Source organism: Erythranthe guttata, chromosome 9 (genome assembly GCF_056151865.1).
Source record: "Erythranthe guttata isolate IM_541 chromosome 9, IM_541, whole genome shotgun sequence".
In the NCBI taxonomy this organism is placed as follows: domain Eukaryota; kingdom Viridiplantae; phylum Streptophyta; class Magnoliopsida; order Lamiales; family Phrymaceae; genus Erythranthe; species Erythranthe guttata.
The window spans coordinates 13,159,929-13,185,403 of NC_142541.1; the positions used below are offsets into that span (position 1 = coordinate 13,159,929).

Here is a 25,475-nt window from a genome sequence, read left to right on the forward strand (position 1 = left end):
ACGTGTTTGTCGACAATTAATACCCATGTACACTATAAAGAAATGCGAAATCGACCATCCCAAAATTTAACCTATTATACATAGATCTCCATCGTCTTTTCATTCTTCCATCACAGAATTATAAAATCCATAAGTAAAGATTGATTTCATGATCAATTAACTTGGTACAAAATTCATTCCAACAAACTAAATGTTAATTCATCAACAAAATATAATATCTAGTCCACTTTGCCCTAACCGCAAAATTCGAAAAAGGCCTCATTAGCTTCAAGAATGTTTCCAAGTACGAAAGATGCTCGAATTGCTTCTAATCTCGCAAGAAATTCGGGTGTGGCTGATGTTGATTAACCAAATAATGTGATTCTCTATTTGTTCAAAAATCATGCAATCTTTGGCGTAAACCAATTTTCCGACTTAAATTCTTTGTAGAAGCTCGATTTTTTCGAAACAACGAAGAACACTGCAATGAACACAAAGCGTTGTGGAAAATTAAAGCAATGAAAAAGTCGGTATTCTCTTGAATTGCATAGTTTGAAGTAACACAAAATCTTGTAGTTACAAAAGGACGAACCAGGAATTCCAGGTACGACAATATCGGGATTTTTCAGAATGTCGTGAAGCGTTTTCCTCTCGTTTACTCTGACCCATTTCGGGCCATTTCCTGAAGAAAAAAAAAACAATGATAAAAAGTTCTAAAAAATAATTAAGTTCGTTATGCGACAATTGTGTTTACGGCAGAAGATAAAAAGTTATAAAAAATAATTCTTTTTTAGGTTAAATATGCCAGGTGTCATCAATTCATAGGATCACGAGAATGTGAAAACATACCACTTGAAAGAGACGTACGAGGAGTAGAATCAGCTTCTTCGTCTTCGTATTTCGAAGCAACTGTCCCTTGTAAGAGATAACTAACAACTTCTTTCTTCGACAGACAAACTCCAGAGTTAGCCTGTTCAACCAAAGATTGTCGAGGCAAAATAATGAAATAAAAAATTGCAAGAAATACTTACTTAGGATGTTAAGAAATTTAACCAACACGAAAGAGTAATAAAGTAAAAAGTTTACGATGGAGGCGCGGCTAAACAAAAACAATTTGATGCTAAGAAACCTTAAAACATACTGGGAAACATGACGAAACTGTTGTTTCTAGTGGAATCTAAAACAAGAGTCGCAATTATACACAAGCATGTATTACGTCGCGACAGATCATTGAATACAAATATACAGGCAAGATAAAGAATACCCTTTTGCACACCAGAAGAGTTGACCCCAACTGACATAATCGTACAATCCATTAAAATATATCTATTATATTATACTCGAGAAAGGAAGAGCGCACACAAATGTAGTGAACAAGAAACCCTTTTTTTCTAGTGTCGAATTATCATATATCCCTAGCGAGGGGTGGAAGTAGGACGGATCGGATCGGAATTAGGGCTTAAAGAAAAATTGCATTTTTTGCCAGAAGAGAAGTCGGAAAATCGGAAATAGGAATTTCGGAAATTGGGATGAAAAAACTTTGTTCCAAATCGGAAATTTTTGGATCAGAATCTGCGGAATTCAGAATTTCTATTTTTCAATAACATATAATATAAAATATATAATAGTATTCATATTATAAGTTAATTTTCGGATTTTTTTGTTTTGAAATTTTTGAAAATCGCATCGGAAATCGAAATCTAATATATATCAATTTTGTTGCAAAAAAAGTTGGAAAAATCGAAACGAAAAATATAGTTCCAAAATTAGAAATACCCGGGTTGCAACCGGCCAAATTTGGAAATTCCGTTCCAATTCCCACCCCTAGCCCTAAAAATGGGAAGGTTCGGTAATAGTTAAGGGTTAAATATTTTCCAAACAGTTTTAAAGCAATCCACAATTGTACAAACCACTACTCGTAATCCACGACTCACCCTTTATTTATTTATTAATAAAAAGATAACATTTACATACAGATAGTCGTGATCGCCTTACCTCATAGTACAACTCAATAGCATCACGAGTGTACGCATTTTCCGTATCCCAAGGCAACGGAGGACTACTCTCTGAGAACATGTTAGAAGCTAAGGATCACAAAAAAAATTATTGCAAGAACAAGATTCACCCACCAACCATAATGATCATAAATTAAATACTAATTAAAAAAATACGAAAAATTTGTTGCAAAGGATATAATGTCGAGATGGCTCGAGAACATATCAGTCTCGCAGAAATCCTCGATGATGTCACTCGACATAACCTCCGCATAGAGAATAATAACCGGCCAATGAAGAATCTTGCTTTTGTCCAGCGTTGGTTTTTTAACGCCCGTGAGTTCTTGATACATCGCTTTCCCAAGTTTTATTCGTCTATCCTCCAAGGCAGATAAAAGACCCTGTAAGAATTTCGACATCAAATATATATGTATGTATATATATATATATATATATATATATATATATATATATATATATATATATATATATATATATATATATATATATATATATATATGTGTGTGTGTGTGTGTGTGTGTGTGTGTATACAAACCTTAGCTGCTGCTACAGCTTGGGAAACTTCAAGTTCACGCCGTTCGATTTCTGATTTTTTAAAATCTATTTTCTCCGCAAGATTCTTGAGTTCTTCGTTATCTGGAAACTGACGAAGGGCTTTTTCGCAATACGATTTTGCTTCGTCCAACAGATTGAGCGACATTGATGCTTTGACTGCTCTGTAATGAGCCTAAACCGAAATAAGGATGTTAGTAACCGAGTAAATAAAATAAAAAAAAAAATATATTTTTTATTGAAGAAAATGGACAAGAAAACACAACCTTAACATTTGTTTGACAAAGTTCGATGGCCTTTTCGGCATCTTGTAAAGCTCGTCTGTGATTCCCCAAGAGAAGATTGACATGAGCCCTGTTCGAATAGAGAATAGAATGCTCTGAATCACTTAACGCATTTTGATTAATGGCCTTAGTGTAGCAATCGATAGCTTCTGAATAGTGTTTCTTCCCCTTTTTTACGTACTCGTTTCCCTTTTCCTAAAAAAGAAAAACAAAGAAACGATCAACCAAAATAAGGCTATTATCATAGTTTTATGATATCATTTTCACCATGTGTCTGATTTTTACATTACCGTAAAATTAAGCGATGATATTATTTATATTCAAGGTTCAACAATCCGACACGAGATAAAAAAAAAAAATCACTCAGTGGCGAAGAAGGTTTCTACTGCAGTTAAAATCAAGAAAATGAAAGACCATTCTAAATAAGGCTAACAGATAAAAACTCTCCGTATTGGAAATATAAATAGGGTAAATTACGGCCAGCCCCTGGGGTAAGATCAAATTACAAAAAAACCTCTCTTGTTTGAGTAATTACAACCAACCATCAACAATGAATCTTTATATACGTCCACCTTTACAGTGTCAAATTTAGTGGAATCTTCTAGATTATGTGGAATATTCTCCAGTTAGTACTCGTTTTGTCTCATTCGAGCTCCACATTTTGAAACAAGATGATCATAAGATATGTCTCTTGGCTTGTAAATATTAGATTGTGGTGCATTTGAAACTGCATTTTTGCAAAGTAGAGAACATTCCACGGAATATAAAAGATTCTGTTGAATTTAACACCGTAAGTGTGGACATATAAGGAAGCTTTCATAATTGAGAGGGTGGTTGTAATTACCCAAACAGGAGGAGGTTTTCGCAATTTGACCTCACCTCAGGGGGTGGCCGTAATTTACCCAATATAAAAAATCAAATGATTCAACACTCTCCACCCCTTGTATATATATTCCTAGGGTATAAATTAATCCCTATAAATATTTTGCTAAAACCTTCGTAATCAAACTCCCACACACATTGCTCTAGCCTAAGCTTGTAAATTTAATAACCAGTGAAATATAGTTAAAATGTCCATTAATTAATATGCAATACCTGGAGCAAGAAAGCTGCTTATATAGCCAATAAATAAAATCAAAACAAAATAAAATAAAAAAGAAACATAAAAATTAAAGGGAGGACCTTGAATTCAAGAGCAGAAGATTCTTTGAGAGCAGAGATAGCCTGTAGGTCAAAAATCTCTTCCTCGGTTTGGGGTTCCGAACCAGGTTCCATTAACAGAGCCATCGCTTTTCGGAGAAGAAAATTCAAGAAAAAATTCAGTCAATTACTGTATGAGAAAGCAGTTATTATTTATTTTGAACTAAAATCGTCCATCAGCAGTTTTTGGGCTTTCCATATTTTAAATGGGCCGCAGAAATTCCGTCCACTATGCTTCGCACTTTGTAAATATGGGATATAAAAAAGGGTATATTCAACTTTCCTCCCATGTATTTTGGTTAGATATCACTTTACCCCCTTCTACTCTCAACTGCATCGATTTGCCCCATGTACTTTAAAAATTGTCTCAATGTGGCTCTCGCTGTTAGTTTCCAAACCTTTGACCTTAACACCATTTGAGCTAAGTCTGAAAATTACAAAAAAACCATCCCTCCCAGTTTAAATAATTATTGAAAAAATTAAAAAAATAAATTGTGGCTGGCATCGTGGACTATGTAATTTTCTCGTTTTTGAATTTTTTTTTTTGGTTTTTTAATAAGTATTTAAACTGGGGGAGGTGTCGTTTTTTTAATTTCAGAGCTTAGATCAAACAGTGTTGAGGTCATATGCCGGACAAGTGACAACTAACAACCAGAGCCACATTGAGACAAATTTTCAAGTGCATGGGCAAATCGATGCAAACTCCTTCATCCGCTAATCACAACTAACAACTAGGGCCACATTGAGATAAATTTTCAAGTGCAAGGGGCAAATCGATGCAAACTCCTTCATCTGTACGAGACAATCTACACTAGTTTACTTTGAATAATTCACTCTTATTTTTAAGTTTCATTTACAATTAGCTCCACATCGCATAGTGCTCTTCGTTAACTGATTTTGTATTTCCCTTTTCTTTTCCATTTTAACTTTATGTGTAACCCCCAACTTTTAATTAATTATTCTATTATCCAAACAACACAAATCATTATTTTCTTCAAAATTTCTTAAACCGGCTTCTCTCTTCTTCTTCTTCTTCTTCTTCTTCTTCCATGTGGATTTAAAGGACCATGAGTTCATATCAAACGATGAAGAGAGGTCCTAGACTTATGCAAGAGGTACTTAGTTGTCGAGATTTATTTGTCTTCAAGAGAAAAGTAACGAACAGTGCATGTCAAGAAAAAGATAATCAAGAAAATTGGGTTGTACAATAACTTTTTGGTTTTTTATGCTTTGGAGTAGTCCAATTAACTTTAATCCACATCACAGCATTTTCCAGAATTAACTTTGTTTTCATATACACAAAACCAAATATGTGATTATAATATCCACAATGAAACAAAGAGTACATAGAATGATACAGTTGATAACTACACCTAATAGTTTTCAAAATTTTCCAAAAATCATCTAAAAAAACGGCTTATTTGCGGCTGAACCTGAAATCCCTCGACCAATTAATTGATGTCGGATAAAAGGAGTTGATTAATCTCCGAGAAGGAGCCCTACTAGGTTCTTCTTTATTGTTTTTCCCCCTTGAATTAGTGCCGTTTCTCAGAGATCTTGATGACTTCCTATCGAAAATCGATGATGATTTAAATGAAGTGTCGATAGCACCAAACGAGAAAGGCCCGTTTAGAGATTCTTCCGGAAGGTGGCCAACTGCTCCGTCTTGATGTGGCGGTGGGAATTTTTCACTCTTGGTCTTGGCTTTAGCACCACCACCTGGCATCATTCTCAGCCTCTGCACAAGATATATTTCGGAATTCAGAAACTAGATATATGGAGTGGTTTTAGGGAGAAATTGTAAAATGAAACAATGAAATTGCTAACGTACGTTTAAGTTTATTTGGAGTTCTGCGTTTGCTTCAGGAGCTGGAAATGCACGGACGACCTTATCACGTACTCTCGCTCTTCTATTGCCATCTGTGCTGTGATTTTTTCCACCTCTTTGCCTTCATTCAAAATTAAAAAAAAAATGTTAGGACATTAATTATGTAATGGTAAAATAGTTACTATTTAAACGAAGAAAGTATAACCTTCTTGCTTCTTCATCTCGTAATTTAATATCCAATTCCTTGCTTGGAGGAAATTTGGGTAAACTGGATGGCTCACAAGCAGATGGCTCGGTCGTGAAAAACTGGTGGTACAAGAAACTACTTACTGTTAAGCATTAGGAATCAAAGTCGACACTTCTAATACTAATTTGCAAGATTTCAATAATTATCGAATGTTATTCCTCTCATTGTGATTCATCAATATAAAATGTGAATATTTAACACCAAAAGATTTACTTACGTCAGTATTCAACGCTGATGTGGCGGTGCCTCGTGAATCAGGATCAATTGCCAGAAGAGTTTCCACCAAACTAAGAGAAGATGGAGGAAAGTTCTTATACGTCTCTGTTATGCAACGTTTGTAAGGCTGCTGAGGTTTATAAAGTGTCGCATTTGGCAACTTGGATTTCTTCCAGTATTCCTCACTTGGAGAACCGCACAATTTAAATATCTTGTGCAATTGCTCAACCTACACAGGAAAAAATTTAAATCATAAACTCGAGTATTTGAAAAATACATTTAAAAAAAATTAAAAATTAAAATATTATGATAACACTACCTCTGTTCGTCCGCGTAATATTGGCTTCCCAGAGAGCAACTCTGCAAGAATACAGCCAGCACTCCATAAGTCAACAGCAACTCCGTAGTAAGTGGACCCCAACAAGAGTTCGGGTGGACGATACCAGAGGGTGACCACACGGCTTGTCATTTGCTTCTTTTTTTCATTATCGAAAAACGAGGCTAGCCCAAAATCGGCTATTTTTAAGATTCCTTTATTGTCAACTAGCAAATTTGAGCACTTAATATCGCGATGCAGAACACCATTGCTGTGGCAGTGCTCCAAACCAGAGAGTAATTGTTTCATATAGCATTTGACCTGAACAACGAAACATTGGCAATTATTTCATCATTTTCTCATATTTGTAATGTTATTTGGCTTAACAATTCAAACCTTTCAAATAGGAAAGTTCATCAACAGCCAGTTGCATGTTAAAATGGGAAAGGATTTCGATTTCGTTTTATTAAATCCAATGAACATTGTCAACAATCAAAAGCAATAAATTCTGCAAAACATCATTGTAGTAACTAAATTTTGCGAATAAATACATTAAAAATTGCACATAACTTGACATCTTTCTAATTCAGAAAAAAACATTAACAAAAAACGTAAATTCAACCTCCGTCACACAACAAGCAGAAGATCGAATATCCTCAATAAGAGTCAAAGCTCTCATGAAATACAAATTCACAATATTGTTTCTCAATATATAACCCGAAAACATAGAGATTAAAGCCAACATATAGATATAGATAAAAACGTAATTACCTGCGGCTCGGTGAAGTTGACACTTCGGAGAGCAGAAAGGCCAGCGAGATCGTGCTCCATATACTCGAAAACAAGGTAAAGGCTATTCGACATTCTCGAAATAACTAAACCTTCGAGCTTAATTACATTCGGGTGATTTAGCCGTCTAAGTATGAGTATTTCTCTTGCCATGAATTTCACACACTCCGGTTCGAAGTTATCAATCCTAACTTTCTTCAGTGCCACTATATTCCCTGTGATTAAGTCACGCGCTTTATACACATGGCTGTACGTTCCTTGCCCAATCTGCACACACAACCAACACAATTGATTAATCAATCAATCAGGCCTCGTCGTTTTGGGAATGTTTGATGAGATTGATAAGATTGATTATTGAATAGGTCATGAAATTCACGCTTCCATGTGTTGTACTTTAGCGCTGAAGAAAGGTACCTTTACCTACCCAGAAATTAGTGCCGAAAATAAAAATTGTACAATCGTGAGTTGACGGGGGAGGAATTGAATTTTTACCTTGTCAATTTTCTCGAAGGTATTCGACCGCCGGGGTTTCCAGTCCTTGATCTCGTCGCCGGCGACTTCAACCAGCCACGGCGGCCACCTATCCGCCGTCGCCGCGCCTGTTACCAGGCGAAACTCCGACGAATCCGCCTGAACACTCCGGCGTCCGCCAGACGCCTCGGGAACGTCGATCTTCACCTCCTTGTCTCCTTCCACGGCGTCGCTCTGTACCGTCACGGCGGCAGAGGATTCCGAATCCCGCCGCCGCCGCCGCTCATCATTTTTCGGCTTCCGCCGTGCCGAGGCTCGTTTTCCGAGAACACACCCCATAATCAACAGTTCCTCAGCTCACTAATCTCGACTAAAAGCTCACCATTTTTTCATCAGAGACACAAAATTCAGTGAAATTGAATAGCTAGGTGGGAGAGAGCAAATCTGCATTTATTGCTGCCTCAGAGGGGAGGGTGTGTGCCTTAACTGATTCAAATGGATCACCAAAAATACTTATATATATTATATATATATATAATGCAACCAACTCTTTGTTAAAATTAAAAAGAAATTAAAAAAAGAAAAAGAAAAAGAAAATAAAGAATTAATTAATCGATTAATTTAGAGAGAGAGAGAGAGAGAAGTTTGTAATGCAGCTAATTATTAGTAGTGTGTGATTCTGCATTTAATGTGTAAACAATTTATTCGTTGATTCAGGTAAAGTTGACTCTGGCCATTGACTACTATAATTAATAGTATAACTATAGACTATAGTGTGTGTGTGTGTGTGTGTAAATATACGTATACTGTAAATATCTAATGAAACTTTGTTTGAAAGTGGGAAAGAAAAGGTAAAATCACTTTCATTATAGTGAGATTTTGCTAGTGGGAATAACCGGCGTACGTACGTGTCAAGCCAAGAAACCATTTTTCGAACGGCAAATTAGGGCTACTATCGAGGTAAAGTCAAATTACGAAAAAAAAATCTTTTTTGTTTGAGCAATTACAAGTCATCCTCCTCAATTCTGTATTTTCTTACGAAAACGCATAATTTGGTAGTTAAATTTGACACTGAGATTCACGTGAAAGACAATACATAGTTGATAGGCTGTTATAATTATCCAAATTTGAGGAGTTTTTGTAATTTAGCCTTATTTTAGAAGATTGGTCGTAATTTGCCATTTTTCAGTGATTCTTTCAGAAAATGCGATTGTGTCGAAATCCGCAGCACTATAATATTATCAATATCAAAAAGCTCTGATTTTACACATCTTCAAAATTGCAATAATTCTATTTGGAAAAAAAAAAAAAAAAAAAAGAAAAATTGCAATAAATCATCACCAACAAATTTTGACAAGTGATCGATACAAAATTCTAAATTCGAACTTGCGTGTAAATTAACATTGTAATCGTAATGAAATTATTTATAATTATTATAAATAGTTGACCGGATAAATTTTTACTATATATGTCTCATTTAGTTGTGGAGATTAAACATTATTAACTAAATAACAGGACTTTGTTTGATATTTTATATTCCCAATGACTTGGCGTGTCGTCCCGTAATTATTATGTTAATCATAATTTATCTTGTTTTGTGGAGTTTAGTATAACTAATTACACACTTTACCTTCATCTATTTGTCATTGTGTGTAAGTTTATATAGTAGCAAAATTGTCCCATGTATTTCACCAGCTATACTAGTGAAATATTCCAGATATATCTTTTTTATTTATTTGTTTCATATAATCTTTTCCGTAAAAGATACAAATACCCCTAGGTACGACGGAAATTGAACATATCAGATCGAAGAAAGTAGTACTTTGAAAGAAAAAACAAATTTTCGGAAGTTATAAATTAATTTAGTTCTAAAAAACATTGAATTTTTCAGATTTGGAATAAAACACTCATTCCAAAATTGAACTTCTTCATATATTCAAAATTTCCATTTATATAAATTTGATATTATAAGTGTAATTTCAGGGAAAAATGGATTTTAGTAATTATTTTGAAAATTAAAATTATTGAAATCTTATAGTACTCCAATTTCGATTAAAAAAAGGTAAAAGTTAGAAAACGGAACTTTTGAAACGCAAAATAGAATAACAATATTCAAAAATTAAAAGAAGAAGTAAGATCAAAATTGGGATCGTAATCTACAAAATTCGAAAATACCGTTCGAGTTTCAAACTCCTATATCATCAATAATACAATACCAAATTTCTTTAGAAACCCTAGCTAGAGTAGTATAATATAAAGATGCTTTACTTTATTTTCTTCTCTTTTACCTATTAAAAAAGTATTATTGTTATCATTATTATTAATATATAAATAAATATCTTCCTAGACCAACCATAGGGACATGACTTTTGGGGTATTCATTTAAAAAAATTGGTAGGTTGTTTGGACATTGTCCTAAGAATGAGTCCCTTGGGACAATGTAACTTCCAAGGCATGTCATTCATCCTTATACTTCAAGTGCTACATTTTATTACATTACTCAATCCAAAAATACTTACATTTTTATTTTTATAACATCATATATATTATTGCCCATTACATATACATACTTCCTCCAATCACAAACAAACAAACAAACAAACAAAAATAATAATAATGAGTCCTAAAATCATTCATCTTTCCATTTTATTTGCCATTCTTGCATCCTTGGCATCCACAAAGTTCTTCAATCAAAACATACTATTCCTCACCCAAATTGACCATTTTACCCTTCCAACGCTCTCCTCGATTGCCCTTTTCATCCCGACCGTTCATCGCCACCGCGGCCACCATCGTCGTCATACGGACGAGAAGACTACGAATAGGACCATATGCGACGATATTTTCCCGCCAAATTTCCCCCCTCCCGACACTAACACTACTTTGACTCTATGCGTCGATTCTAATGGATGTTGTAATTTTACCACCGTTCAGTCAGCAGTCGATGCCGTTGGTCTTTTGAGCCCGAAAAGGACCGTAATTTGGATCAATAACGGAATTTATTTGTAAGCTTCAATATTGCCTAATTCTCATCTCATCTATATATATGAGATTATTGCATTAATTAGTACCCTGTGCTATATCGAATTGCTAAAGAAACTCCATATGTTACTAAAAAAACTCCACGTGTTACTAATATTATCAAAAAAAATCCCTTGTAATGCATTTTTTTTTAGTGAGCATTTGCTAAAAAAATTGAATCATTTGGGTTTTTTTTTTCGTTATAAAAATAACGCGGTGAGTTTTTTTTAAGCAATTAGAGAAAACTCAGGGGTGCTAAATGCAATAAACCTATACATATATATGTATTATTAAATTATGTATATAATTAATATGGAGATTATTAAAATGTGAAAATATTTACAGTGAGAAAGTGATAATTCCAAAAACAAAGCCTAACATCACATTTCAAGGGCAAGGCTACACTTCAACTGCAATTGTGTGGAATGACACTGCCAACTCCTCTCATGGAACCTTCTACAGTGGCTCTGTTCAAGTTTTTGCCGCCAATTTTATTGCTAAAAACATAAGTTTTATGGTAATTTCATTATTTAATTAAAATCTCTTATTAAAAAAAAACATGCGGAAAAATCGACAAATTCTAGTAAAGAAATAATTATAAGATTTTATTTTATTTTATCAGAATGTGGCGCCAATTCCAGGGCCGGGTGTGGTTGGAGCGCAAGCGGTAGCACTTAGAATAGCGGGCGACGAAGCTGCTTTCTGGGGCTGCGGATTCTTTGGAGCGCAGGACACGCTACACGACGATAGGGGTCGCCATTATTACAAAGATTGCTATATCCAGGGCTCCATCGATTTTATTTTCGGCAATGCTAAATCGTTTTATGAGGTAATTATATATACATATAGTTTAATTATGTTGCCTTGTTTTGATAATCGAAAACAATTTACTACCGTAATTGTAGGTTTATACTATACTACACTAGGTGAAATACTCCGGGTACATCTTTACCACCGATACACACACACACCCACATTGGTGTGTGTAAATCAACAGTAAAAAATCACCAGTATAACCTTCATTGGAAGTAGCATAGAAATAAGCCATAATTTTGTTAGCTTATTAAATCAATGCTATATGTATACATAGCTGTCAGTTGATCTTACGATTTACGATTTGATTCGTTTTGAGTTTTCAGCTTTTCATATTTGAATATTCTTAAGCAAATTTCGATGTGACATGATTAGAACAGTTTATTGCGATCTCCACATGCACGTTTTTTACGATTCTAAACTCTTCAATATTCACATACTTATTTTGATTTTTGAATCAAATATAAAACTCTTACAATTTACGAAATTATAAATTTAGCAAAATATTTTTTTGATTCAATTTAACAATTATTAATTGGATTTTAATTTACAACATTATTTTCATGCACATTGCATGGGATGGTACCAACTTTGCTAGATACAATTAAAATGCAATCAAAACTGTTCTTATATATATATATATATATATATATATATATATATATATATATATATATATATATATATATATATATATATATTATTGAATAAATGTTATATACAGAATTGCCATATAACCTCAATAGCCACCCCGGTGGCACCGGGGGCCCGGGTGATAAACGGAGCGGTAACCGCAAACGGGCGGGCCTCCAAGGAAGAGAATAGCGGGTTCGCATTCGTCAACTGCACCATAGGTGGAACCGGAAGGATTTGGTTGGGCCGGGCTTGGAGGCCTTTCTCCACCGTCGTCTTTTTAAACACCACTATGTCCGATATTATCGCATCCGAAGGATGGAACGATTTCAACGATCCTACCAGAGACCAGTGAGTACTTATTTACTATTACTACTACTATTATTATTCTATATATATATATATATATATATATATATATATATATATATATATATATATATATATATATAGGGTAAATTACAAACACCCCCTGAGGTATGACCAAATTACAAAAACACCCTTCTTGTTTGGATAATTACAACCACCCCCCTCAACTCATCAAATTTAGTGGAATATTCGAGATTATATGGAATATTATCACTTTTGTACCCGTTTATCTCATTCAAACTCTACATTATGAAGCAAGATAACCATAATATGTGATTTTTAGCTTGTATATATCAGTTTGTGGTGCATCGAAAACTGTATTTTTTACACAAAGAGTACAAACTAGAGCACATTTCACGGAATCTAGATGACTATGTTGAATTTGGCACCATAAAGGTAAGAAAAAATCATAGTTGAGGGGGTAGATGTAATTATCCAAACGAGAGGGGGGGTTTTTGTAATTTAACCATACCTCAGGGGGGTGTTTGTAATTTACCCATATATATATATATATATATCCTATTTTTCGGTCATTTTTTTTCTAATTATTTTTACACCGAATTTCGACTAGCACAATATTAATCAATAATCCACCGTCTCTATATTTCTCAAGTGTTATTATTATCTCATATATTCTCTAATTCTTCTTTGATTTATTTTGATATTATGACAATTAAGTTTTTATTATAATTGTTATTGTTAATGTATTTAATCACTTTTTTCATTTTTAAAATGCTATCCGTGCATTGCACGGGAAAAAATGCTAGTTATTATTATGAAATAAGTTAATTTTTAGTTTTTTTTTGCATTATTTGCTCTAATTATCAAAAAACAAATATCCCGTCTTATAAATATTAGCAAAATACTCCATATAATTTACTTTTATTAGCAAATTACCCCCTAAAAATACATAATTTAGAGGGTTTTGCTAATAATATTTGAGTTTTTTTAGCAATTTGATATAACACAGGGTTAAATGCGATTAATTCTAATTTTTTTAATTAAAAATTTATATGATTTATTTTTGCAGGACAATATTTTATGGAGAGTACAATTGCACAGGGGATGGAGCTAATACGACACTTAGGGTACCTTATGCACAGAGATTAAACGACACACAAGCATCTTTATTTCTTAATGTTTCTTTCATTGATGCTGATTTATGGTTGCAATCTTACACCTCCCAACTAATTTAATTCTCTTATGTATTGTACAAATATTATATTTACCTATACATATACAAAAAATACAAATACCCAACTTTTTTTTATACATTACAATCTCGTTAAAAGTTTTTTTAGATCGTAAATCATTTTCTTTGAAATTGGAATAAAAGATATGTTCTATTTTTTCGGATCATAATTGACGGCAATCGAACAAAATTCTTTTTTCTTTTGTATTCACCTATAATTTAAAATCCATCATTATATTTATATTATAAGTATAACATTGGAGAAAAAAAATGATTTTTTTAGAATTATTTTTGGATATTTAAATTGCGTCGAAAATTCAAATCGCGTGTATATATATTTCAATTCGACTACACTGACATTCAAATCAAAAGTAATGAATTTTCAAAATTAACTATAAAAAAGTTGTTTTAATTTTTTTTTTTTTTTTTGAATTAAATAAGCAAAATTCGAAAATATCGTTCCAAGTTTCACTCCAAGTACATGAAAAGCAAAGTCAACTGTTCTAGAATATTTATTTTAATTTTGTTATGATATAGTTTGAAACTTTCAAAAGGGCCTTGACTTTGACTTTAGAGTAACGCATGTCTGTATGATGGGACCATTTAAAGATTATTCCAAGTTCATAATGAGATTCCACTTGAAATTGTATTTTCCATTTCATTATTTGATAGAATATGATATTTTTCGTATTTCTTTTTATATGTTTCATTCACCTAATTATGTTCTTATATATGTGCACATTTGACTGCAATATACTTTGGTTATATTATAATCATTAATTGTTAAACCACTAGTTAGACTAAAATAGAATACTAATCATATTTCTATTCATAACCAAATACATAAGGGTCTTTGATGATTACATGACCTTATATTTATAAATATAGCATATTCTAAGCTTATTTAACAAATTCAATAAAAATCGAAACGACATTATTAAACATCTACAAAAAGTTAAAAAAAGATTTATAAGAAAAAGATTTATAGTCTGTCAGACAGCTGCTCGACCACCCCAGCCAGCCGAAGCCAACCGAGAACGATCCTCCACTGAGTCAACTGGCCCGAGCCAACGAGTCTGTTAATCACGCTCCGATCGAGCAGCCATGGTTCATCCACCAAACTTAGTTTCCTATCTCTTTAGAAGTCAAAGATACAGAGGTACGAGCCTATAGAACGCTGCGTTAGCTGTATAAATACGTCTTTATTATTTAGTAGTTTCCCGATGTGGGACGAAACTTTGGACAAAATTAATCAATTTTTTCCACTTATTAAACAGCTGCCACCAAAACCCCACATTCTCAATCCTTTTTTTTCTCAAGTAATTTTATTCATTTATGTCCTGTTAATAAGTAACTTGCATTCTACAATATATTACAATAATATATAATATAATAGGGTGCGCATTTGCACGTTTATTTCTTTTTCCGATTTCTAAATAAACCTTTTTTGTCAATAAAATATCATCTCAATTTAGTCCGAATGAGTAATTAAAACAAAAAATAAGTACTATGATACAATGTTTATTCAAAAAAGGTTGTATCATGGCAAAAGATAGTTTTTATTTGAAGAAAAATATAAATGAAAAGGGAAAAAGAAGATGAATAAATCAATTCAGTCTTCCGCCATATCACAATTCCAGTTTTTATTAAAACAAAATGTCAACGTGTTTGATTCTGATTGGCAACCGTTTTTTACCATTTAACACCACATCCACCACAGTCGTTTAAAATTTTAGGTTTTTGTGCATAAGTTCCCAACCAAGCATCTTTATTATTCTAGGTTTAGGGGCTATATCTCTTTCACCAATAAGCTCATCCCTTTAATATTTATTATAAATAAAGGAAACATTCATGTATATGCCAATATTACCCTCAACCCTTTATACCCAATTCTTAATTGTAACATCAATTTAATCAATTTTGTCCACAAAAATCCAATTTTAACCTTTTTCTTTTCAAAAACTTTTTTTTTTCAAAAATCAAAAATACATTATTAAACATCTACAAAAGTATGTTTTAGAAAAACGGAAAAAAAAATAACCAAAAAATATTTTGGAAGTCTGTCAGACAGCTGCTCGACCACCTCAGCCAGCCGAAGCTAACCAAGAACGATCCTCTACTGAGTCAACTGGCCGGAGCCAACGAGTCTGTTAATCACGCTCTGGTCGAGCAGCCATGGTTGATCAACCAGACTTAGTTTCCTGTCTCTTTAGAAATCAAAGATACAGATGTACGAGCCTATAGAACAGATCCTGTTCAAGTAAGGTCGTGACCATTAGTCCTACGCCAGCTGTATAAATAAGTATTATTCGTTTAGTATTGTCCCGATGTGGGACGAAACTTTGGGCAAAATTAATTAATTCACTTTTTCCACTAATTAAACAGCTGCCACCAAAGCCCAACATTCTCAATCTTTTTTTCTTTCTCCCAGTAATTTTATTCATTTATGTCCTATTAATAAGTAACTTACATTCTACAATATATTACAATAATATAATATAATAACAGCAATAATAGGGGTTAAATGAATTGAGTTTGAGCCGTCTCGTGAGCTTTTTAATATCAGGACACATTTAATTTTTGAATTTCAATTATTATTATTAAAATTGTAAAAAAATTAAATATTACAATTATTAATAATAGGCTTTTTAGTATCTGATTAAATTGCATTTTTTAAAATTAACATTGTTGTTAATATTTTAATGTAAATATAAATAAAAATAAGTAAAATTAATTAGCCTACTTGTGAACTCATAGAAAAAGCTCGAAAATTCAAGCTCGAGTTGTTGAGCTGGCTGACAAATCTCATTAGTCAGACTTAAATTCTTAATTAAAAGTTTGAAAGAATACATTTTGATTTGGTCTATGCATAATGAAAGAACCAAAAAATAGAGTCTAAGTATTATTTCTCAAATGGATCAAATAAAGCTATACAACAAATTGAAGCTAATCTAACGCTCGAGTTCTGTTCGCATCAAGCTAATCTAACGTTCGAGTTGTGTCCATCTTTTGTTCGAGTTGTGTCCATCTTTTGATGCTTAAACCTTGTTAACACACCTTCCATAGCTATGCCGAAGGCGTCTTCATAGCTACGTATATATCCGACCTAGAATACAACGGCAAGAAATCGACGATTTTCTCTCTCATCTTTCTTTTCACTTGAATATCGAATTTTTCATGTTTATTAATGATGCGACTAACAAACTCGCCTAGAAATCATTATTTACACTCTATATGATACCGAATCACCACAATTTGATGTAACTCATGAGCGAAACTGAGGATTTTTTTCAGTTTCATCATTTCCGATGAAGAGGCGACGGAGGCGGAATTGCGCAAGGCCAAGTTTTCCGATGGACTTTGGCGTTTCGAAGTCGTTTAGGCCTTCAAAACGACGTTTTTGCCGTTTTAGGAAAATTCTAAATAATTCATAATAATTCTAGAAAATTCGAATTTGAAATCCGCGAGTTGGGATATTTCCAATTTTTTATCGTATTAAATTTAGGAGTTATTTTGCTTTTTTCTTTTTCTTTTTTTTTTTTTGGTAATTTTCTCGTTTTCCTAGTTTGATTAGTGTTTTTCCGTTTTCATTAGTATAAGTAGTTGCTATAGAGTTTATTTTTCAGCATCGTTTATTATCAATAAAACTTCTACGTTTTCTCTCAACTTTCTGATGAATTCCAAAGTTCTTGTGTTCTTTCAAATTAGTTCGTGCAATTAATTATTTACTGTGCTTCCGTATCTGCGTCAATTTCGCTTCGAAAAGAACTTGATTCACATTAGCTAGATGAAAACGATGTGCTTCAACAAACCTTTTAGCAAAATAAAATTATTTTTCAAAGGACTTATGGCAAATAGAAATATTTTAATATTTGTATGTCCTAATTCCTATTTTATATCACTAACTAATGACTATTATTTAAAAGTTGCCCCTTAGTTATTATTTAATACAATAAATTGTGTGTATAATCATTTCTGTAATGGAAAAAAAGTTTATCTCAAGTGGATTTATTTACTCATTGATTACAATGACAAGACATCTTTCTTTATCTAGTAATGATGACATCAACATGTTGAATTTGATTATTGGATAATTAATAAATATGTTTTTTAATGTAATGTACTACTAATGACTAATGGTTAATGTAGGCAATTATTTTAAGGTTGCGGCTATATGCAAGACTAATTCCACTTGTACAAGATTAAATTAAAATTTTTAATGTATAAATACTATAATAGCCTTACTTATTAAAAAAATAGAAAATTTCAAATGTGCAAGACCAAAAATTCAAAAACACAAAAAACACTATCACAAGACCACAAAACCACAAGACAAGCTCTCATCTTCTCCATCTTCCAAAACCCACAAGACCTTTCTCCTTCCTCCTCCATAAACCCACAAAACCTAGATATTCAAAATCATCAAAACTCAACAAATCTTACAAAGATGGCAAGTATGGAGTCAGAAAACATCAAAATAGAAGATTCTACGATGGAAGAACCCAAGAAGCTATGCATTTATCGGGTTTTTAGCTACAATATCGATTTTCCAAAAAAAAATCCCGCGCAAACCAATTCGACATGTACAGGTCGAATTTTACAGGTAAAAATCGACATTTAGATGTCGATTTTGAGGTATAAAATTCGACATTTGAATTTGTACTATAAATTCGACATGTCAATGTCGATTTTTACCTATGTAATTCGACGCTTAAGTGTCGATTTGCAGCATAGTTTTTCGACACCTTGGTGTCGATTTTTACCAGTTTCAAATTTAATTTGTTTTTCCTCTTTTTTTGGGCAGATTTAGGTCACCAATGATTGTGCGTGGCGGGGCTGGCGGCGGCGGCGGAGCTTGAGCGACGGAGAAGGTGGGCGTAGGTAGGGTTGGGGGGGGGGGGGGGGGGGTGTTTGTTTTTTTAATTCACGCTTCTATATTTTCTTTTTTTGTCTTTTTTCCTCATTATTTGTATTTGGTCTTGCATGAGAAAAAAGCCAATTTAATTTATGGGCATATTTGTCATTCCATCTTAATAAAATAGAATCTTTTGGAATTTTTCTTTAATTTGGTCTTGCACAAGTGGAATGAGTATTGCATATAGCCGCAGCCTTATTTTAATGCATTTTCATTATTTAACATTTTAATCATGTATTATTTCGAATTGCAGATGCCATTTAAAAATAGTTGTACTTAAGATGAAATAATCCTAGGATTTATTTTTTTTGGATGTTGAGGAAGTGTTACTTTGTCATGCACATGTAGGAAGAAAAATATATGGCCCATTGTCCTATTTCAATTTTAGTCAAAGTGAATATAATCGTGCGAAGAAAAGTTCGATATGTGAATATTTGACGCTGAAATGTTTTTAGTTGAAAACGGGTTTGAATATGTTTTGATCGACTTTCTTACTATTCTTTAATGCGTTTTGTTTTCTTCTGATCGGAGTCCTAATCGGTTTCTTCGACCATACACTCGGAGATTGTCAGTGCATGGTTTTTCTATTAACATTTATGTCTTCAATTCGATTTTTACTAATTTTAATTTAGTGTGAAACTTAAATAAGCACATCTGAATGAGAATTCAACTCAGAGAAAAAACAAGTGTTGGTGGAAAGTACACTCGATGATAATAATCGGGTATAGGATTGAAAAATCGTCGATCAATTAGAACCTTCTTATTTTAATTGTATATTTCATTAATAAAATCAATTTAATAAGCAAAAGATATTTTAATTTTGTTTGTTCAATCAATAGTCTATACTGGACGATATGTGTTGAACGTTGAAAAAAAGTGTAGTCTAATTTTATGACCTTTCAAGTTTCAATTGATTTCAATAAAAAAAAAAAAAAGTTTCAATTGAATTTCTTCCTAAAAAAAGTTTCAATTCAATTTAGTCCAATACTTCTGAATGATTCCATATTGAGAATATTCAAATCCTTTTGTTAATTGTTAATTTATCATGTTCAGGTTTGGGAGTATTATGGGTGGAAATTGGAACGGTATTTCTGATTTTCACATATTCCGATCCGAAATTTTCCAATTTTGGAACAATAATTTTCATTCCAGATTCTGAATCCATTTTTTTCCAAAATTATTTGGATTGTAATTGAAATATATATATTAGATTCTAATATCAGATCCGATTTTGTGCTCCAAAAATTATGTGTTTTTTTTTTCAAATATTACACTTAAAAATCCGAAATTTTTGATTTTGAAACAAGTTTATTTTCATTCCAATTTTTCGAAAATGCGATTTCAATTTTACCATTTACGTTGGTTACCATTTTCGTTGGGAACGGAATCGGTATTAGTTTTTCACTTCCAACGAAAATTTCCAAAAGGACTAATTTTGATCCGTCTGATTTACTCATAGGGATAATAATATACCATCCCCCGACCAGCGTGATAACCGAGTCAACGGGTTTTGACCCGGAATTGCGACCCAAACCGCGTACGTACATGCTGAGAAAAAAGGGGGCCAAAATAAAAGAAATGCAGAAAAATAAACAACAAAAGTGAAATCCATAAACTGCAATTAGAGATAATGAAAAAGTGATCAAAATGGCAAAAAAGAGTATCAAGTATTCAACACAAAGTATCTTTTATCTTCCTGTATAGCAGCAAATGAACTTTTTAGACAGCAAAAATATAAATAGATGGAATATAATTGTATGATTTATTAAGCAGAGCAAAGCTTCTCGAGAGCCAAGTTTTCGTCACCACCGGCACTTTCCAAACTACTCCTCACCTGAGCTTCTGGAAACCCCATCTCCATAAGCTTTTGCACCTGTCAAAAAATCATTTCATGTGTTTTTTTTAGATCACAATATTTCTACCCTTTTCAATAAAACAAAAATGATGAAAAAATAAATCGAAAAAAAAAAAAAAGCAATTACGAAGTCGGAATAAGCAGATGAATAAAATCTACATTAGAGATAACAAACCAACTTTTAGTGAAAAAGAGTGTTCTTAAATCAGGTTTTATTACAACCACACAAGTAATCAAGAAATTCCCGATATTTCAGCTCACCCCACTAAAACTAATGTAGATCTTAGCTCAATCAAGGTTTAGTTTTCTTAGATGAAGTTATTACGTGCGATTATGAACATGGTTATTGGCTTTGCCCATTATGATTTATGATATTAACAAATTAATACGATTCACAATGTTAGTCTTGCGATAAAAATAAGTCGGTATATGCATGTAGGTTTTCTTTTCTTCCTTCAAGTTTTCGCACCAAGAACCAGCATGTACAAATTTAAAAAAGGGTTCCAATGTAGAGTGATAACTGTAACACTAAGGCTAATTCGGTCTTTTTTACCGCCTATCCAGTTCGACATTGTGCTGTCGGGGCCGTTCCCCATGTAACTTAATTCCAAATTCAGCAATAATTAATTTTGCGGCTAACGACCAACCCGAGCAAACATGCCCCCTAATAACTCAACTATTTAAATCACATTTTTCCCCAAAACATTATTTTCCCGTGTTGGTATTTGTGGGAGAGAGAAGAAAGTTGTAAGAAAAATAAATGTTAGAATGGTGCAAACCTTTTCCTCAAGACCAAGAGATGATGTCATGGCAAATGATTCCGTCCAATAACGAGCAGTTCCCACGAATGTTTGGTAATCTCTAAGATACTGTAAGCATTCAAAAAAATTAATAACTAATCAACAAAAATAAGTAGTATTAAGAGTAAAAAAACTTCGGATAAAAAAACTTAAAAGATAGGGTAAATTACAACCACCCCTGATATAAGGTCAAATTACAAAGAAAAAAAACCCTCCTGTTTGGGTGATTACAACCACCCCTCAACTATGAATCTTTTTACACGTCCGCCATATGGTGTCAAATTCAACATAATCTTCCAAATTATGTGGAATATTCTCTAATTTGTACTCGTTTTGTGCAAAGATTTTTGATGCACCACAATCTGATATTTACAAGCCAAGAGACACATCTTATGATCCTGTTGTTTCAAAATGTGGAGCTCGAATGGGGTAAAATTGGTAAAGACGGGAGGACGTGTAAGAAGATTCATAGTTAAGGGGGTTAATTGTAATTACCCAAACATGAGGGTTTTTTTTTCGTAATTTGACCGCACCTTGGTGGTAGCCGTAATTTACCCAAAGTTGTTAAGAGTACCTGTTGTGCAACGACAGCATCTTGGGGGTCATCGGGTTCAGGAGCAGAGAGAAGTGCTTGAACAGAAAGAAGTGCGGTTTTCAAAGTGAGTGCCGGGCTCCACTGATCTTTCAGTATATCTAAGCATATCGCTCCACTTTGACTGCTTACATTCGGATGCCTTCCATTCAAATATAGACGACATTTAAATTAAAGAACTTAAAAGCATAAATAATTTCCGATACCACGACACAGAGAAACGAGGAAAATAGAATGGCTGTTGCTTCTTTTTTTTCCGTCTGGTCACATTTGGTAATCAAACTTCAATCTGGAGTTTCTACTTTCTAACACAAAAGTCTAATTTAAATGATGGAACTTTAGTTCATGTAACATGCTTCGTTCTGTTTGTTCGTCGTATGCTGCTATCAGAATATAATACACGCAGTCTTTATAAGATATTGTTTCGTACATACGAATAATATGTTTCATAAAACTTTTATATACAAATAATATAATACACATAGACACACACGTATTTAAATGATCCCTAAAAAACTCCGAGACCTTGTTCTTCATGCCAGCAATTCAAAGTGTGCTCCGTGCAATCATACTTAAAAAAAACGAAAAAAGGAGGAAGTACAGATAGAGTTGTTTCACCATACCATACTTTGGTGGCAAACTTCATTTTGGGCGGCTCGAACGGGTAACCATCTGCAACGAGAAGAAAACGCAAAATCAAGAACTAAGAACTATGCAAGGACTAAACCTCTCTCTATATTTCTTCAAGTTTCCGAATTCCATATATTAAGAACGACATTTGTTCATCGTTTCGTCTGCAGAACGATCCGACGTACTTGAATCGTACACACACATTACCATGATTATATCCAATGCGCCTAAAACAACTGCACACCACCACAATTAAACTGATCCAAAGCCCTCAATTTGGCAGAGCATAAAACAAAAACGAAGAACCCTTAATCAGTAATCACAACACTATTCAAATTCACAGCCTTCAGAAAAAAAAAAAAAAAAAAAAAAGTAAAAACCCTAATCCCAAATTTTCACGGCACAATTCCCAACCAAACCTCAGAAACACAATTCACGAAAAAATAAGCAAAATTGAATTAAGAAAATAGGGGGAAAACAATCACCGGGAAGAGTGATGTCGATTTTGAAGGTGCCGCCTTCGTAGGGTGTACCGAGTGGACCAGGGATTGTACCCAGCAAGTGAGCGAGGTTTGTTTCCGCCATTGGCGAAACCTTAATCCCCGATACCTGAAAATCCCTGTTGCACTCTTGCAATTCCTTCTGCACCCGCGCAAAATCCACCATTTTTGCACTCTGGTTTTTTTTTAAGGGTTTTGGGAAAGAGGAAAGGGTTACTGTAGATTATAATTAGGTTTTATCTCTCTCTCTCTTCTTCGTCTTCTTCTCTCTTCCCCAAAGAGGAAAAAGTGCATAAAATGATAAAACTAACGCATTTCTTTTTGGAGGGGAAAGGTATCAAATATCAATGATCGCATTTCATAGCTAATTCACAGCCAATTAATTCCTCATTTTGGAATTATTTGTTTTTGACATTTTAAAAACTTAATGGTTTTTTATTAGGATTTTGGTTTGGTTTTCAAGATAATATTAGTCAAGATTTTAATAATTTTATGAAAATTTACTTCTATTGTTGGATCGTCTGTGGATGGTTCGATAAGTAATCTTCTCGATCAGTCAAAGATTTTCGAGCCGTTTTATTTTATAACTATGCGTGTGTGCCAGAAAACCTATTGAAATAACTGAACGTCCAGTGCGATTTCGATTGTATCATTCATTATGATTTATGACTAGTCTAACCAACCAGACTACTAATGTAAGTTGTAAGTAGAGCTTGTGTGGGGAGGAGAACAAGCTAGAAGCGCCGAACAATTTGTCATGCCGAGTTGCAGACTCGGAGTTGTGATCGGTATAGAAGGAAGATCTTGTGCATGATTTTTCGACGTAAATCACAAGGCTTAATTGTAAAAGGTAACTACTTTATAGCCCTACCTATGTATATATGTTGCATAATTATTCATTGTTAATTACTATTTACAATATATTATTTTTACTTGTGCTTTATCGTCCCCGATCCAAACTTGTGTGTCGTAGAGTCTTTCCACCCGACTCAACTCGGGTGTTGCAGGTGATCAACGCAGAACTTTCTGATGATGAAGGAAACGCTTTCGACAAATAAGTATTGGGCGTGCAAATCTTGCACCAACGCGTGTTATACCATAAATGGGAAAAGTGAACGGCAAACATAAAGATAAATAACAACGATTAATCATGTAAATGAGCCAAAAGTAAGTTCATATACCATAACAGAAATTCGAGTTTGAATTTGAAAAACTTGAGTGGAAGATCGAGCGAGAGATTGGACTTCATGATGAACTAAACTTGAGCGTCTTTTATTCGTTCAAAAACTCTGATTTGTCTTGTTTGTTTCTTTTTTCTTTTTTTGATTTTTTTATCATATAGATATATAAAGACAAATTTAGATGTTAAAAATTGACTTAATATGAAAAATAGTAGCATTTTTAGATATATTTTAATTATAATATAGAGTAAAATATTACGAATAAAAAATGAAACCTCTCTAAAATTCAGAAGTTCATGAGCCTATTTGTGAGCCTTGGGGTGAGCTCAAAATCCAAAAAAATAAGCTTGATGAAGCTCCAACTCATGAGTTGTTAAAAAGAGTTTAAAAGATGTTTAAGAGCTTATAAGTTTTCCAAAGTGTTCGGTAGTTTTCTATAAAAAATATCGAAAAGTAAGCTGATAGATAGCAAATAAGATCTTTTCTAAATAGTACTTTTATCCCACTTTTTTTTTAAGATCTTATAATGAGTAAACGTAGCTTATAAGATCATTATACAAATATTTTAAAAATTAATTATAAAAATAAAACGTAACAGCTTATGAGTTCTAAAAATAACTAATCAGATATAAAAGCTTATAAGTTATTCAGAATAAGCTTAGCAAAATGGGCCCTTATTAATTTAGCTCAAACTTGATCCCTTCAAATAGATTGAGCTCGACTAGAGCCAAGGGTGGAACACGGATTTTTCAGCTGGGGTCGCAAACTCCAAAATGGTAAATTTAAGATTTTACTAGAGTATATAGCCCAAATATGTTTAGAGATATTTACACAAATAAGTAAATATGTATAAATTTAGAGGGTGTTTGGCTAAAATTATTTTAAACAATTGATAAGTTCTTACGTCTGATAAGATGCTTTTAGAGTTGATAAGATGTTACATCTTATTTTAAGGATTAATTTTTTGAGTGTTTGGATAATGAGATTATTTCCTATTTTACTCATTATAAGATCTTAAATAAAAGGGTTTATTAGGGATAACCCCCTTGTTCATATTTTCTAATGAGGTAGATCCAA

The 25,475-nt window shown here is 33.1% G+C and overlaps 4 protein-coding genes and 2 non-coding genes across 7 annotated transcripts; 1 reads left to right on the plus strand and 5 right to left on the minus strand.

Annotated features, from left to right (window-relative positions):
- Positions 1 to 57: 57 nt before the first annotated feature.
- TPR2 (Tetratricopeptide repeat (TPR)-like superfamily protein) lies at positions 58 to 4,208 on the minus strand. 2 transcript variants are annotated; one of them, XM_012987278.2, is made up of 8 exons: positions 4,013 to 4,208; positions 2,813 to 3,025; positions 2,530 to 2,721; positions 2,174 to 2,374; positions 1,975 to 2,055; positions 829 to 949; positions 572 to 661; positions 58 to 460 (listed from the first exon to the last, which is right to left on the minus strand). In XM_012987278.2, exons 1-8 carry the CDS (start codon positions 4,115 to 4,117, stop codon positions 381 to 383), a joined length of 1,083 nt encoding a protein of 360 aa, XP_012842732.2. In that variant the 5' UTR covers positions 4,118 to 4,208; the 3' UTR covers positions 58 to 380. The 2 variants fall into 2 exon arrangements, with proteins under 2 accessions (XP_012842732.2, XP_088679054.1); XM_088822928.1 differs by having other exon boundaries at positions 58 to 661; positions 4,013 to 4,170.
- Positions 4,209 to 5,298: 1,090 nt separating this feature from the next.
- Positions 5,299 to 8,414, minus strand: LOC105962931 (putative serine/threonine-protein kinase At1g54610). Its single transcript, XM_012987277.2, has 7 exons — positions 7,919 to 8,414; positions 7,409 to 7,693; positions 6,641 to 6,958; positions 6,323 to 6,550; positions 6,064 to 6,164; positions 5,862 to 5,979; positions 5,299 to 5,768 (listed from the first exon to the last, which is right to left on the minus strand). Exons 1-7 carry the CDS (start codon positions 8,234 to 8,236, stop codon positions 5,448 to 5,450), a joined length of 1,689 nt encoding a protein of 562 aa, XP_012842731.2. The 5' UTR covers positions 8,237 to 8,414; the 3' UTR covers positions 5,299 to 5,447.
- Positions 8,415 to 10,450: 2,036 nt separating this feature from the next.
- LOC105961603 (Pectin lyase-like superfamily protein) lies at positions 10,451 to 14,005 on the plus strand. Its single transcript, XM_088822934.1, has 5 exons — positions 10,451 to 10,902; positions 11,264 to 11,435; positions 11,541 to 11,747; positions 12,456 to 12,715; positions 13,764 to 14,005. The coding sequence occupies exons 1-5, from the start codon at positions 10,514 to 10,516 to the stop codon at positions 13,927 to 13,929; spliced, it is 1,194 nt and encodes a 397-aa protein (XP_088679060.1). The 5' UTR covers positions 10,451 to 10,513; the 3' UTR covers positions 13,930 to 14,005.
- A 906-nt stretch (positions 14,006 to 14,911) lies between these two features.
- LOC148768144 (small nucleolar RNA U3) lies at positions 14,912 to 15,115 on the minus strand. The gene has a single exon (XR_016033700.1). It is a non-coding gene; the product is annotated as a small nucleolar RNA U3 (small nucleolar RNA).
- Positions 15,116 to 15,982: 867 nt separating this feature from the next.
- On the minus strand, positions 15,983 to 16,195 carry LOC148768145 (small nucleolar RNA U3). The gene has a single exon (XR_016033698.1). It is a non-coding gene; the product is annotated as a small nucleolar RNA U3 (small nucleolar RNA).
- Positions 16,196 to 20,442: 4,247 nt separating this feature from the next.
- On the minus strand, positions 20,443 to 23,665 carry UBC27 (ubiquitin-conjugating enzyme 27). Its single transcript, XM_012987276.2, has 5 exons — positions 23,203 to 23,665; positions 22,711 to 22,759; positions 22,070 to 22,229; positions 21,475 to 21,564; positions 20,443 to 20,713 (listed from the first exon to the last, which is right to left on the minus strand). Exons 1-5 carry the CDS (start codon positions 23,381 to 23,383, stop codon positions 20,606 to 20,608), a joined length of 588 nt encoding a protein of 195 aa, XP_012842730.1. The 5' UTR covers positions 23,384 to 23,665; the 3' UTR covers positions 20,443 to 20,605.
- Between the last annotated feature and the right edge of the window lie 1,810 nt (positions 23,666 to 25,475).